Source organism: Tachyglossus aculeatus, chromosome 11, assembly GCF_015852505.1.
Source record: "Tachyglossus aculeatus isolate mTacAcu1 chromosome 11, mTacAcu1.pri, whole genome shotgun sequence".
Taxonomy (NCBI): domain Eukaryota; kingdom Metazoa; phylum Chordata; class Mammalia; order Monotremata; family Tachyglossidae; genus Tachyglossus; species Tachyglossus aculeatus.
In genome coordinates this window covers 29,820,780-29,833,959 of record NC_052076.1, presented here as the reverse complement: position 1 = coordinate 29,833,959, position 13,180 = coordinate 29,820,780, and the positions used below count along the sequence as shown (strand labels likewise).

Genomic DNA, 13,180 nt, shown 5'->3' with positions numbered 1-13,180 from the left:
CTCAATAAATACGATTGAAGATGATGATGATGATTGAGCACGTACTGCGTGCAGAGCACTGTACTGAGCGCTTGGGAGAGGATAGAAGCAGTGTGGTTTAGTGTCAAGAACACGAGCGTGGGAGTCGGAGGTCGTGGGTTCTAATCCCGACTCCACCACTTATCAGCTGTGTGACTTTGGGCAAGTGATTTAACTTCGACTACTGTCTCCGTTGTATTGTACTCTCCCCAAAGCTTAGTCCAATGCTCTGCACGCAGTAGGTTAGTAATTATGATTGATTGATTGTCTTTGCCAGGGGCAGATGTGCGCTTTTCCGTGGACTGTACCCGCCTGGCTGACATCCTGGACCCGGATGGTTCCCCTCCTTTCGATCACATCTATTTCAACTTCCCCCACTGTGGGCGCAAGGCTGGCGTGGCCAGGAACCGGGAGCTGCTGGCTGGGTTTTTCCGGAGGTGAGGACGCACCCAGCCCTGCCTCCCGTCACCCCTGCCCCTCCCCGACACCACCCCTCAGCCCCTTGGTTCAGGAACTACATGGCTAGATTTGTTTTGCTTTTTTTAATGGTACTTACTAAGTGCTTCCTATGTGCCAGGCCCTGTTCTACGTGCTGGGGTAGATACAAGCTAATTTGGTTGGACACAATCCATGTCCCACATGGGGCTTACGGTCTTCATCCCCATTTTACAGATGAGGGAACAGAGGCCCAGAGAAAGGAAGCGACTTGCCCAAGGTCACACAGAAACAGGCAAGTGGCAGAGCTGGGATTAGAACCCAGATCCTTCTGGGTCCCCGGCCCAGGCTCTATCCACCAGGCCTCGTTGCTTCTTACTGGCCAGTCACACAGTTCCTGGTGCACAGCGCCGTTTGATTTCCCCGATCAAAGGCCCTCCGGTCCCTGAGCCATCTTACACACGATCAGTCAGTCAATCGTATTTATTGAGTGCTTACTGTGTGCAGAGCACCGTACTAAGCGCTTGAGAGAGGACAGTATAATAGAGTTGGTAGACAAGGTGCCGATTATTGCCATCACTTTGGATGATAATGATAATTGCTAGACCGTGAGTCCCTTGTTGGGTAGGGACCGTCTCTATATGTTCCCAACTTGTACTTCAACAAGTGCTTAGTAAGGTGCTCTGCACACAGTAAGCACTCCATAAATAGGATTGAATGAACTGTGGCTATACTAAGCCCTAGAGAATCAATCAATCAATCGTATTTATTGAGCACTTACTGTGTGCAGAGCACTGTACTAAGCGCTTGGGAAGTACAAGTTGGCAACATCTAGAGACAGTCCCTACCCAACAGTGGGCTCACAGTCTAAAAGGGGGAGACGGAGAACAAAACCAAACATACTAACAAAATAAAATAAATAGAATAGATATGTACAAGTAAAATAAGATATCAGATAGAGAAGATATCAGATAATCAGATCAGACACAGTCCCCATCCCACATGAGGCCCACAGCCGAAATAGGAGGGGGAACAGGTTTCAAATCCCCATTTTACAGTTGAGGATGTTGAGAAGTTAAGTGATTCTAGACTGGGAGCCCGTTGTTGGGTAGCTCAATAAATACGATTGATTGAATGAATGAATGAATGAATGATTCAGCCAAGGCCCCATGGCAGAGCCAGGATTAGAACCTAAGCCCTCTGACCCTCCAGAGGTCTGAGTCGGGGCAGGGGGTATCTGATCTCTTCCCCAGCTGTGTCGATGTCCTCGCCGAGCAAGGGGACGTACACGTGGCGCTGTGCAGGGGGCAGGGCGGGACGCCCGCCGACCAGCCCCGGAGAGAGTGGCACAACAGCTGGCAGGTCGTGGCCATGGCGGCCGGAGCGGGACTCATCCTCAGCCAAGTTCAGCCCTTTCGTCCCGAGGCCGTGCCTGGGTACAAGTGCACGGGCTACAGGTAAACACACACACCCTCCTTCCTCCTGGGCACCCTTCCTCTCCCCCCTCCGATGCTGCTGAGAATAATAATAATTATGGTATTTGTTAAGCGTTAGAAGACTACGAAGTGCTGGGGTGGATACAAGCAAATCGGGTTGGACACAGTCCCTGCTCCACGTGGGGCTCAGAGTCCCAATCCCCATTTTCCAGGTGAGGTAACTGAGGCCCAGAGAAGTGAAGTGACTTGTCCAAAGTCACACAGAAGACACGTGGCGGAGCCAGGATTAGAACCCATGACATCCCGACTCCCAGGCGCCCTGTGCCTAGGGTTTTGCTCAGTGAGGGCCCTGTCTGGTGTGTTTTTTCCAGGAGTCAGGACAAGTCGTTTGTCATCGAAGGGGCTTTGAACCACATCTTCACTTTAAGCCCAGCCTTCCGGAGTCCCCGGCCTACCTTCCTCAGAGCCAAAGTGGGCGGGCAGTGGTTTGTCTTCCCCGTGCCAGAGGCTCTGGTGGACAAGATGGACAGGTAACCGGCCCGTGGTCGTCATGGCGACAGCCTCCAGACCGAGGGATGGGGGAGGGGCGTGGACTGACCGGCTCCTGTGGTCACTTCATGAGGGTTTGGTGATGATCCCAGAATGAAGAGGAATCCCAGACCGGGGGAACGGGTGAGAGAGTCGGGAATGAGAAGAGACAGTTGGATGGTCCGTGCTCGGTCACGGGAGGGAGAGGTGGTGATGTCTGGTGGTCCGTCTCTCAGCGTGGTGTGTCCGGGACAGTAACCAATCTCCCGCTCCTTCAAGTATCCTGGGCCCCCTCTCAGAAATCCATCAATCTATTTGCATCAAGCACGTAACCTATAAAGACAGCTGCACTGAGCTCTGGGGAGAATATAAGAGAGCTAGTTGACACGATCCCTGCCCTCAAGGAGTTTGCAGTCTACCCCCGGGGAGAGAAGCACTGTAAGGTAGGCGGAAGCAGCAGAGTGTGAAAGTAGGGACGTAAGCGCAACGGGACGGGGAGTAGAGCGGGTAGATTGAGGGGAGACCAGCGACCCCAGACGAGGTGGATTCAGCAGTTGGTGGGCTGCTTCCTGAGCTACCAGGTTTCTTCTCCCTGAAGGACCCCAAGGCCGGCAGGGGTGGAGCTCTGTGGAATATGTTCACTTTTCTTTCCAGGAGCAAGTGTGGGCAGGGCGAGTTAATAATAATAATAATACTTGTGGTATTTGTTAAGCGCTTACTATGAGCCAGGCACTGTATTAAGCGCTGGGGTGGAAACAAGCAAACTGGGTTGGCCACAGTCCCTGTTCCATATGGGGCTTCCGGTCTCAATCCCCTTCTTACAAATCAGGTAACTGAGGCCCAAAGAAGTGAAGTGACTTGCCCTAGGCCACACAGCAGACAAGTGGCAGAGCCGGGATTAGAACCCATGACCTTATCATCATCATCATCATCAATCGTGTTTATTGAGCGCTTACTATGTGCAGAGCACTGTACTAAGCGCTTGGGAAGTACAAATTGGCAACATATAGAGACAGTCCCTACCCAACAGTGGGCTCACAGTCTAAAAGGGGGAGACAGAGAACAAAACCAAACATACTAACAAAATAAAATAAATAGGAGAGAAATGTACAAGTAAAATAAATAAATAGAGTAATAAATATGTACAAACATATATACATATATACAGGTGCTGTGGGGAAGGGAAGGAGGTAAGATGTGGGGGATGGAGAGAGGGACGAGGGGGAGAGGAAGGAAGGGGCTCAGTCTGGGAAGGCCTCCTGGAGGAGGTGAGCTCTCAGCAGGGCCTTGAAGGGAGGAAGAGAGCTAGCTTGGTGGATGGGCAGAGGGAGGGCATTCCAGGCCCGGGGGAGGACATGGGCCGGGGGTCGATGGCGGGACAGGCGAGAGCGAGGTACGGTGAGGAGATTAGCGGCGGAGGAGCGGACGGTGTGGGCTGGGCTGGAGAAGGAGAGAAACGAGGTGAGGTAGGAGGGGGCGAGGTGATGGACAGCCTTGAAGCCCAGGGTGAGGAGTTTCTGCCTGATGCGCAGATTGATTGGTAGCCACTGGAGATTTTTGAGGAGGAGAGTAATATGCCCAGAGCGTTTCTGGACAAAGATAATCCGGGCAGCAGCATGAAGTATGGATTGAAGTGGAGAGAGACACGAGGATGGGAGATCAGAGAGAAGGCTGATGCAGTAGTCCAGACGGGATAGGATGAGAGGTTGAATGAGTAGGGTAGCGGTTGGGATGGAGAGGAAAGGGCGGATCTTGGCAATGTTGTGGAGCTGAGACCGGCAGCTTTTGGTGACGGCTTGGATGTGAGGGGTGAATGAGAGAGCGGAGTCGAGGATGACACCAAGGTTGCGGGCTTGTGAGATGGGAAGGATGGTAGTGCCGTCAACAGTGATGGGAAAGTCAGGGAGAGGGCAGGGTTTGGGAGGGAAGACAAGGAGTTCAGTCTTCGACATGTTGAGCTTTAGGTGGCGGGCAGACATCCAGATGGAGATGTCCTGAAGGCAGGAGGAGATGCGAGCCTGGAGAGAGGGGGAGAGAGCAGGGGCAGAGATGTAGATCTGGGTGTCATTAGCGTAGAGATGATAGTTGAAGCCGTGGGAGCGAATGAGGTCACCAAGGGAGTGCGTGTAGATCGAGAACAGAAGGGGACCAAGCCCTGAACCTTGGGGAACCCCCACAGTAAGGGGATGGGAGGGGGAGGAGGAGCCTGCAAAAGAGATTGAGAAAGAACGACCGGGCTCTACCCAGCCGGGCTGGGTGGGTGGGATTCAAGGCCCAGCGGGACGAGCAGGCTGGGAGCCGGTTCTGAGCCGGGTTTGTGTTGGGCAGGGGTTTCCTGGCCGAGGATTCGAGCCATCCCATCAAGTCCATGAAGGAGCGGCTCATCGCCGAGCTGGGCCGGTCCTTCCCCCTGCGCCAAGTGGAGTGCCCCGCTCCGGTCACCTTGGGGGAGCCTCCCATCTGGAACACCGACACCCCCTCGGCCGCTTTCTGGCTCAGGCCCGTCCAGGGGAGAAGTTCCAGCCCTGAGCTGGAGGAGTTCCCGGCTTCCAGCCTTCCCCTCCCTTCCCAGGAAGGGGGCGGGAAGCCGGAGCAGTTCCTCTTGAGACCTTCCCTCACGATCCATGTCCAGGACGTCGTCCGCAGGCCGGGGTTCCTCCCCGGGGTCCTGCACGAACTCAGCGGGCCCGTCTTCAGGAAGTGCCTCGTGGCTCCTCTCTCACCGCCGGCGTTTCACCAAACTCTGCTCATACTTGGCTTCCCCTGGGAGGAGAGGGACGCCCGGCTCCGGGCCCTCAGGGCCCACCTGAGCGACTCCCTCGACCGCCTCCTCGGCTCCAGCGGGCCGGGGGACGGCAGGGCGGGCAGCTCGGTGATGTGGCAGCCCCAGCCCGAGGCCCGGGAGGCGGCGGTCTGTGTGGCGTCGCCGGCCGACGACCCGGGGGGCACCAGGAGCGTCGTTATCGGGACCATGGGTGTGGCTGCAGGGGACCTCAGGCCCGGGGGTCTGGGTTTGGCGTTGGTGACTCTGAATGTGGACCTGATGGTCATGCAGGCGTGGGGTGTCCCCGACTGGCGGGCGCTGTGGGCCTGGGATGGCGGCCCCGGCCAGGCAGACCCCTTCAGGAGCCCCTCCCTCTACCCACCGTCCTACGACCACGATGTCAGCTTCTGGCTGGACGGGGAGCGGGGGTTCGACGAACTGGAGTTCCACACGCTCGCCCGGGCCGTGTCCCGGGACACGGTCACGTCCATCCGGCTCCTTGAGCGTTTCCAGCCCCCTGGGAGCAGCCGGGTCAGCCTGTGCTACAGAGTCACCTACCAGGCCTGGGACAGAGCCCTCTCCCCTCAGCACGCGGCCGAGATGCAGGCCCGGTTGCGAGAGGAGATCGGGCTACACCTGCATGTGAAGGTACGCTAGGGCACCGGAGTGTGTGAGTATGTGTGTGTGTGTGACTTTTTGGGGGAACGCTTTCCCATATATATTGATGTCTGTCTCCCCCCTCTAGGCTGTGAGCTCGTTGTGGGCAGGGAACGTCACCGTTTATGGTTGTATTGTCCTCTCCCAAGCGTTTAGTAGTAATAATAATAATAATGATAATATTTGTTAAGCGCTTACTATGTGCGAAGCACTTTTCTAATTCCTGGACGGCATACAAGGTAATCAGGTTGTCCCATGGGGGGGCTCACAGTCTTAATCCCCATTTTACAGATGAGGAGAAGTTGACTTGCCCAAAATCACACAGCTGACATGTGGCCGAGCCAGGATTGGAACCCATGACCGCTGACTCCAAAGCCCGGGCTCTTTCCAGTGAGCCACGCTGCTTCTCGTACAGTGCTCTGCACACAGTAAGCGTTTAATAAATATGACTGACTGAATGAGCTTCAGGGATCCCAACAGCTCCTGAGCCCCAAGAAGCGGCCAGGTCTGGAAGCACAGAGCATGATTCTGGTTGGCACGAGAGCCGGGTTCAAAAATAATAGTTGTAGTATTCGTTAAGAGCTTACTATGTGGCAGGCACTGTTCTAAGCGCTGGGGTAGATGCAAACAAATCGGATTGGGCACGGTCCCTGTCTCACATGGGGCTCAGTCTCGATCCCCATTTTACAGATGATGTAACTGAGTCACAGAGAAGTGAAGTGATTTAATAGTAATATTTATTTCATTTGTTAATCAATCAATCGTATTTATTGAGCGCTTACTGTGTGCAGAGCACTGTACTAAGCGCTTGGGAAGTACAAGTTGGCAACATATAGAGACAGTCCCTACCCAACAGTGGGCTCACAGTCTAGAAGATCATATTATGTGCCTGGCACTGTACTAAGCGCCGGGGGGGATTCAAGCAAATTGGATTGGACACAGTCCCTCTCCCGCATAGGGCTTACAGTCCTATCCATCAGTCACTCAATCAGTAGTAGTTATTAACCTCTTCCTGTGGGCAGAGACTGTACTGAGCACCGAGGAGAGGATGCTAGAGCAAGTAGACCCAAACTCTGCCCTTAAGGAGCCTCTTCCTATCTCACGGAAAGTGGGAGGAAAAAATGAAACAGCTCACAGGACCTGGGTTCTAATCCTGGCTCTGCCACTCGTCTGCTGTGTGACCCTGGGGAAGCCACTTCATTTCTCTGGGCCTCAGTTTCCTCATTTATAAAGTGGGGATTAAGACTGAGCTCCATGTGGGACAGGGACTGTGTCCAACCTGATGATCTTGTATCTACCCCAGTGCTTAGTACAGTGCCTGCCACATAATAAGCTTTTAACAAATGCCATAAAAAAGGGCTATGGAAGTGGTTTGGTAAGATAAAGCACACTATTAGAAATCCCAGGTGCTCTGATTAGTGTTATCATCAGTCGATCAGTGATATTTATTGACTACTTTACTGCTTGCTGGTTTGGGCAATGGAAAGAAATTCAGTAAGTGCCTGGTTGAGACCCAAACCCCAGCTATTCTGCCAGGCGAACTTTTTTTTCATATTGTGTTATATATTAAAACCTCTTTTATATTGTATTTTTATACTGTACTTTTGCTCTGCACACAGTTAGCGCTCAATAAATACGATTGATTGATTGATTGATATTGTTATATTGTACTTTTCCAAGTGCTTAATAAAGAGCTCTGCACACAGTAAGTGCTCAATAAATATGATTGATTGATTAATACTTGCTCCCCCGCTTGCCTACTGGGAGACCTTGGGCAAGTCACTTTTAGACTGTGAGCCCACTGTTGGGTAGGGACTGTCTCTATGTGTTGCCAATTTGTACTTCCCAAGCGCTTAGTACAGTGCTCTGCACATAGTAAGCGCTCAATAAATACGATTGATGATGATGAAGTCACTTCACTTCTCTAGGCCTCAGTTTCCACATCTGTAAAATGGGGATGGAATATCTGTTCACCCTCCCCCTTAGACTGTGGAGCTCCATGTGGAACCGGGTCTGTGTCCAAGCTAATGATGATGATAATAATAATAATGGCATTTGTTAAGCACTTACTATGTGCAAAGCGCTGTTCTAAGCACTGGGGAGGATACAAGGTGATCAGATTGTCCCACTTGGGGCTCACAGTCTTAGTCCCCATTTTCCAGATGAGGTAACTGAAGCCCGGAGAAGTGAAGTGACTTGCCCAAAGTCACACAGCTGACAAGTGGCAGAGCCGGAATTTGAACCCACGACCTCTGACTTCCAAGCCCAGGCTCTTTCCACTGAGCCACGCTGCTTCTCATTTCATCTACGCCAGGGCTTACTAGAGGGCTTGACACCCAATAAGTGCTTAATCAATAATAATAATAATAATGATGGGATTTGTTAGGCGCTTACTATGTGTCAAGCACTGTTCTAAGTGCTGGGGTAGATACAAGCTAATCAGGCTGGACACAGTCCCTGCCCACATGGGGCTCACAGTCTTAATCTACATTTTACAGATGAGGTCACAGAGGCACGGAGAAGTTAAGTGATTTGCTCAAGGACACACAGCAGTCATTCATTCATTCAATTGTATTTGTTGAGCACTTACTGTGTGCAGAGCACTGTACTAAGCGCTTGGGAAGTACAAGTTGGCAACATATAGAGATGGTCCCTACCCAACAGCGGGCTCACGCAGACGAGTGGTGGAGCTGGGATTAGAACCCAGGTCCTTCGGACTCCTAGGCCAGGGCTCTAGTCACTGGGTAAAACTGCTTCTTATAATAATAATAATAATAATATTTTAGTATTTGTTAAGCGCTTACTATGTGCAAAGCACTGTTCTAAGCGCTGGGGAGGATACAAAGTGATCTCACCACCACTGTCGTAACTACTATTATGATTAGGTGAGATAATAAAAAGGGTGAGATGGGGTGGGCCGCCTCAATCAATCAATCGTATTTATTGAGTGCTTACTGTGTGCAGAGCACTGTACTAAGCGCTTGGGAAGTACAAGTTGGCAACATAGAGAGACAGTCCCTACCCAACAGTGGGATCACAGTCTAAAAGGGGGAGACAGAGAACAAAACCAAACATACTGACAAAATAAAATAAATAGAATAGATATGTACAAGTAAGATAAATAGAGAAATATGTACAAACATATATACATATATACAGGTGCTGTGGGGAAGGGAAGGAGGTAAGATGGGGGATGGAGAGGGGGACGAGGGGGAGAGGAAGGAAGGGGCTGAGTGTGGGAAGGCCTCCTGGAGGAGGTGAGCTCTCAGTAGGGCCTTGGAGGAAGAGAGCTAGCTTGGCGGATGGGCAGAGGGAGGGCATGCCGGGGGGATGACGTGGGCTGGGGGTCGATGGTGGGACAGACTGGATTAGAACCCAGGTCCTTCGGACTGCTACGCCCGGGCTCTAGCCACTGGGCAAAACTGCTTATCTCACCACCACTGTCGTAACTACTATTATGATTAAGTGAGATAACAAAAAGGGTGAGATGGGGTGGGCCGCCTCCCACGACCTGTTCCTTTTTCTTTCCCCTTGGTCAGAAACTTGAGGCTGGTGCAGCAAAAATCCCAGCACGGGCCGCCCGCGTGTCCAGATAACAGCCACGCTCAGCTGATAAAGCTCGGCTTCTCCGGCCACAGGTGCTTGTGTCTCCCTCCTGCGTGTCCCGAGCTGGGCCAGAAATGCTCTGGGCATATCACTCCCCTCCTCAAAAATCTCCAGTGGCTACCAATCAATCTACGCATCAGGCAGAAACTCCTCACCCTGGGCTTCAAGGCTGTCCATCCATCCCCTCGCCCCCTCCTACCTCACCTCCCTTCTGTCCTTGTCCAGCCCAGCCTGCACCCTCCGCTCCTCCGCCGCTAATCTCCTCACCGTACCTCGTTCTTGCCTGTCCCGCCATCGACCCCCAGCCCACGTCATCCCCCGGGCCCGGAATGCCCTCCCTCTGCCCCTCCGCCAAGCTAGCTCTCTTCCTCCCTTCAAGGCCCTGCTGAGAGCTCACCTCCTCCAGGAGGCCTTCCCAGACTGAGCCCCTTCCTTCCTCTCCCCCTCGGGCCCCTCTCCATCCCCCCATCTTACCTCCTTCCCTTCCCCACAGCACCTGTATATATGTATATATGTTTGTACATATTTTTTACTCTATTTATTTATTTTATTTGTACATATCTATTCTATTTATTTTATTTTGTTAGTATGTTTGGTTTTGTTCTCTGTCTCCCCCTTTTAGACTGTGAGCCCACTGTTGGGTAGGGACTGTCTCTATATGTTGCCAATTTGTACTTCCCAAGGGCTTAGTACAGTGCTCTGCACATAGTAAGCGCTCAATAAATACAATTGATGATGATGATGATGATGATGATGGGCCTGAAACCCAGCAGGAATGCCAGGCTCCCAAAGGAGGAAGCGGCAGACGGAGTGCGGCCCATCCTGGAGGATCTGCAAAGCAGAGCTCCGTCCCCCCGAGTGGCGTGCTTATGGGTGGGCCCGTGGTCGGTCTTTCTGGCCACCTGTGGCCGGGACATTTCCCAGCCCGGGGCCCCCTTTCCTGCCCCCGTCCCCGGTGGAGGGGGGACCAGTAATCCCCAGCACGCACATGGGACGTCCGGCTGTGGGGATCACATGGTCTGTTCTCGGGACTGGCCTTTTTTTTTTTTTAATGGCATTTATTAAGCGCTTACTATGTGCAAAGCACTGTTCTAAGCGCTGGGGAGGTGACAAGGTGATCGGGTTGTCCCTCGGGGGGCTCACAGTCTTCATCCCCATTTTCCAGATGGGGTAACTGAGGCCCAGAGAAGTTAAGTGACTTGCCCAAAGTCACACAGCTGACAGTTGGCGGAGCGGGGATATGAACCCACGACCTCTGACTCCAAAGCCCGGGCTCTTTCCACTGAGCCACACTGCTTCTCTGCTTCCCAGCCTTGGTCTGGGGCCTGAGAGCAGTCATTAGAGAAGCAGCGTGGCTCAATGGAAAGGGCACGGGCTTTGGAGTCAGAGGTCATGGGTTCGAATCCCGGCTCTGCCACATCAATCAATCAATCGTATTTATTGAGTGCTTACTGTGTGCAGAGCACCGTACTAAGCGCTTGGGATGTACAAGCTGGCAACATCTAGAGACAGTCCGTACCCAACAGTGGGCTCACAGTCTAGAAGGGGGAGAAAGAGAACAAAACCAAACATACTAACAAAATAAAATAAATAGAATAGATAGGTACAAGTAAAATAAATAAATAAATAGAGTAATAAATATGTACAAACATATACAGGTGCTGTGGGTAAGGGAAGGAGGTAAGATGTGGGGGAGGAAGAGGGGGTCGAGGGGGAGAGGAAGGAAGGGGCTCAGTCTGGGAAGGCCTCCTGGAGGAGGTGAGCTCTCAGCAGGGTATTGAAGGGAGGAAGAGAGCTAGCTCTCACACACATGTGTGCTGTGTGACCTTGGGCAAGTCACTTAACTTCTCTGAGCCTCAGTTCCCTCATCTGTAAAATGGGGATTGACCGTGAGCCCCACGTGGGACAACCTGATCACGTTGTATCCCCCCCAGCGCTTAGAACAGTGTGTTGCACATAGTAAGCACTTAACAAATGCTATTATTATTATTTTTTGCTCCAGAGAGACGCTCGCATCCTGGTTTCCGTGTCCAGCCCACAGTAAGCCCAGGCCTGAGGGAAACAGCAGGTCACCCATCCAGGTCACCTTCTATACTGTAGGCTCAATCACCTCGCTACTCTCCTACCACAACCAAGCCCCACCCTCGCGCCAATATGTTGCCAACTTGTACTTCCCAAGCGCTTAGTACAGTGCTCTGCACACAGTAAGCGCTCAATAAATACGATTGATTGATTAATGACAACCTTCTCACTGCACCTCGATGTCATCTATCTCACCGCCAACCCCTCACCCTCGTCCTGTCTCTGGCCTGGAACAGCCTCCCTCTTCACTGCTGACAGACAATTATACTCGCCACCTTCAAAGCCTTAGTACAGTGCTCTGCACACAGTAAGCGCTCAATAAATACGATTGATTGATTACTGAAGGCCCATCCTTTCCAAGCAGCCTTCCCTGACTAAGCCTTTCTTTCCTTTTAGACTGTGAGCCCACTGTTGGGTAGGGACTGTCTCTATATGTTGCCAATTTGTACTTCCCAAGCACTTAGTACAGTGCTCTGCACATAGTAAGCGCTCAATAAATACAATTGATTACTGAAGGCCCATCCTTTCCAAGCAGCCTTCCCTGACTAAGCCTTTCTTTCCTTTTACACTGTGAGCCCACTGTTGGGTAGGGACTGTCTCTATATGTTGCCAATTTGTACTTCCCAAGCGCTTAGTACAGTGCTCTGCACATAGTAAGCGCTCAATAAATACGATTGATTACTGAAGGCCCATCCTTTCCAAGCAGCCTTCCCTGACTAAGCCTTTCTTTCCTTTTACACTGTGAGCCCACTGTTGGGTAGGGACTGTCTCTATATGTTGCCAATTTGTACTTCCCAAGCGCTTAGTACAGTGCTGTGCACATAGTAAGCGCTCAATAAATACGATTGATTGATTGATTGATTCCTTCTCTCATACCCCCTTCTGCCTTGTCCTGATTTGCTCCCTTTATTCACCTCCGGCCGCAAAGTACTTATGTCCATATCTGTAATATACTTCTTTTGAGGTCTGTCTCCCCATCTAGACTGTAAACTCGTTGTGGACAGGGAATGTATCTGTTAAATTGTTATACTGAACTCTCCCAAGCACCTAGTACAGGGGTCAACACACAGTTAGCGCTCAATAAATAATAATAATGGTATTCGTTAAGCGCTTACTATGTGCCAAGCACCGTTCTATACCACTGCACGGAGCATGGGCCTGAGATAATAAAAGTGATGGTATTTGTTGAGCGCTTACTACGTGCCAAGCACTATTCTAAGGATGGGGGCAGATACAAGGTTATCAGGTTATCCACATGAGGCTCACAGTCTTAATTCCCATTTTACAGATGAGGTCATTGAGGCACAGAGAAATTAAGTGATTTGCCCAAACTCCCAAGCCCGTGCTCCTTCCACTAAGCCATTCTGCTTCTCATGCTGTTGCTGAGAATCAGAAGGTCAGGGGTTCTAATCCTGACTTCACTTGTCTGCTGTGTGACCTTGGGCAATTCACTTCTCTTGTGGCTCAGTTCCCTCATCTGTAAAATGGGGTTTGAGATTGTGAGCCCCATGTGGGACAGGGACTGTGTCCAACCCTATTTGCTTGTATCCAACCACCGGTGCTTAGTGCACTGCCCTGCACATAGTGAGTGCTTAACAAAAACACCATAGTAATAATAAATAATAATTGATACTAAGCACTTTAAAAACACCAT

At 51.5% G+C, this 13,180-nt stretch overlaps 1 protein-coding gene across 1 annotated transcript in view; it reads left to right on the top strand.

Moving 5' to 3' along the window:
- Positions 1–13,180, top strand: part of LOC119934283 (alpha-1,2-mannosyltransferase ALG9-like) — a 34,797-nt gene that overhangs the window by 754 nt on the left and 20,863 nt on the right. The window contains exons 2-4 of the mRNA XM_038753729.1: positions 296–455; positions 1,707–1,910; positions 2,261–2,419. Coding sequence (XP_038609657.1) covers positions 296–455; positions 1,707–1,910; positions 2,261–2,419 — 523 coding nt within the window. The remainder of the gene's footprint in view (positions 1–295; positions 456–1,706; positions 1,911–2,260; positions 2,420–13,180) is intronic.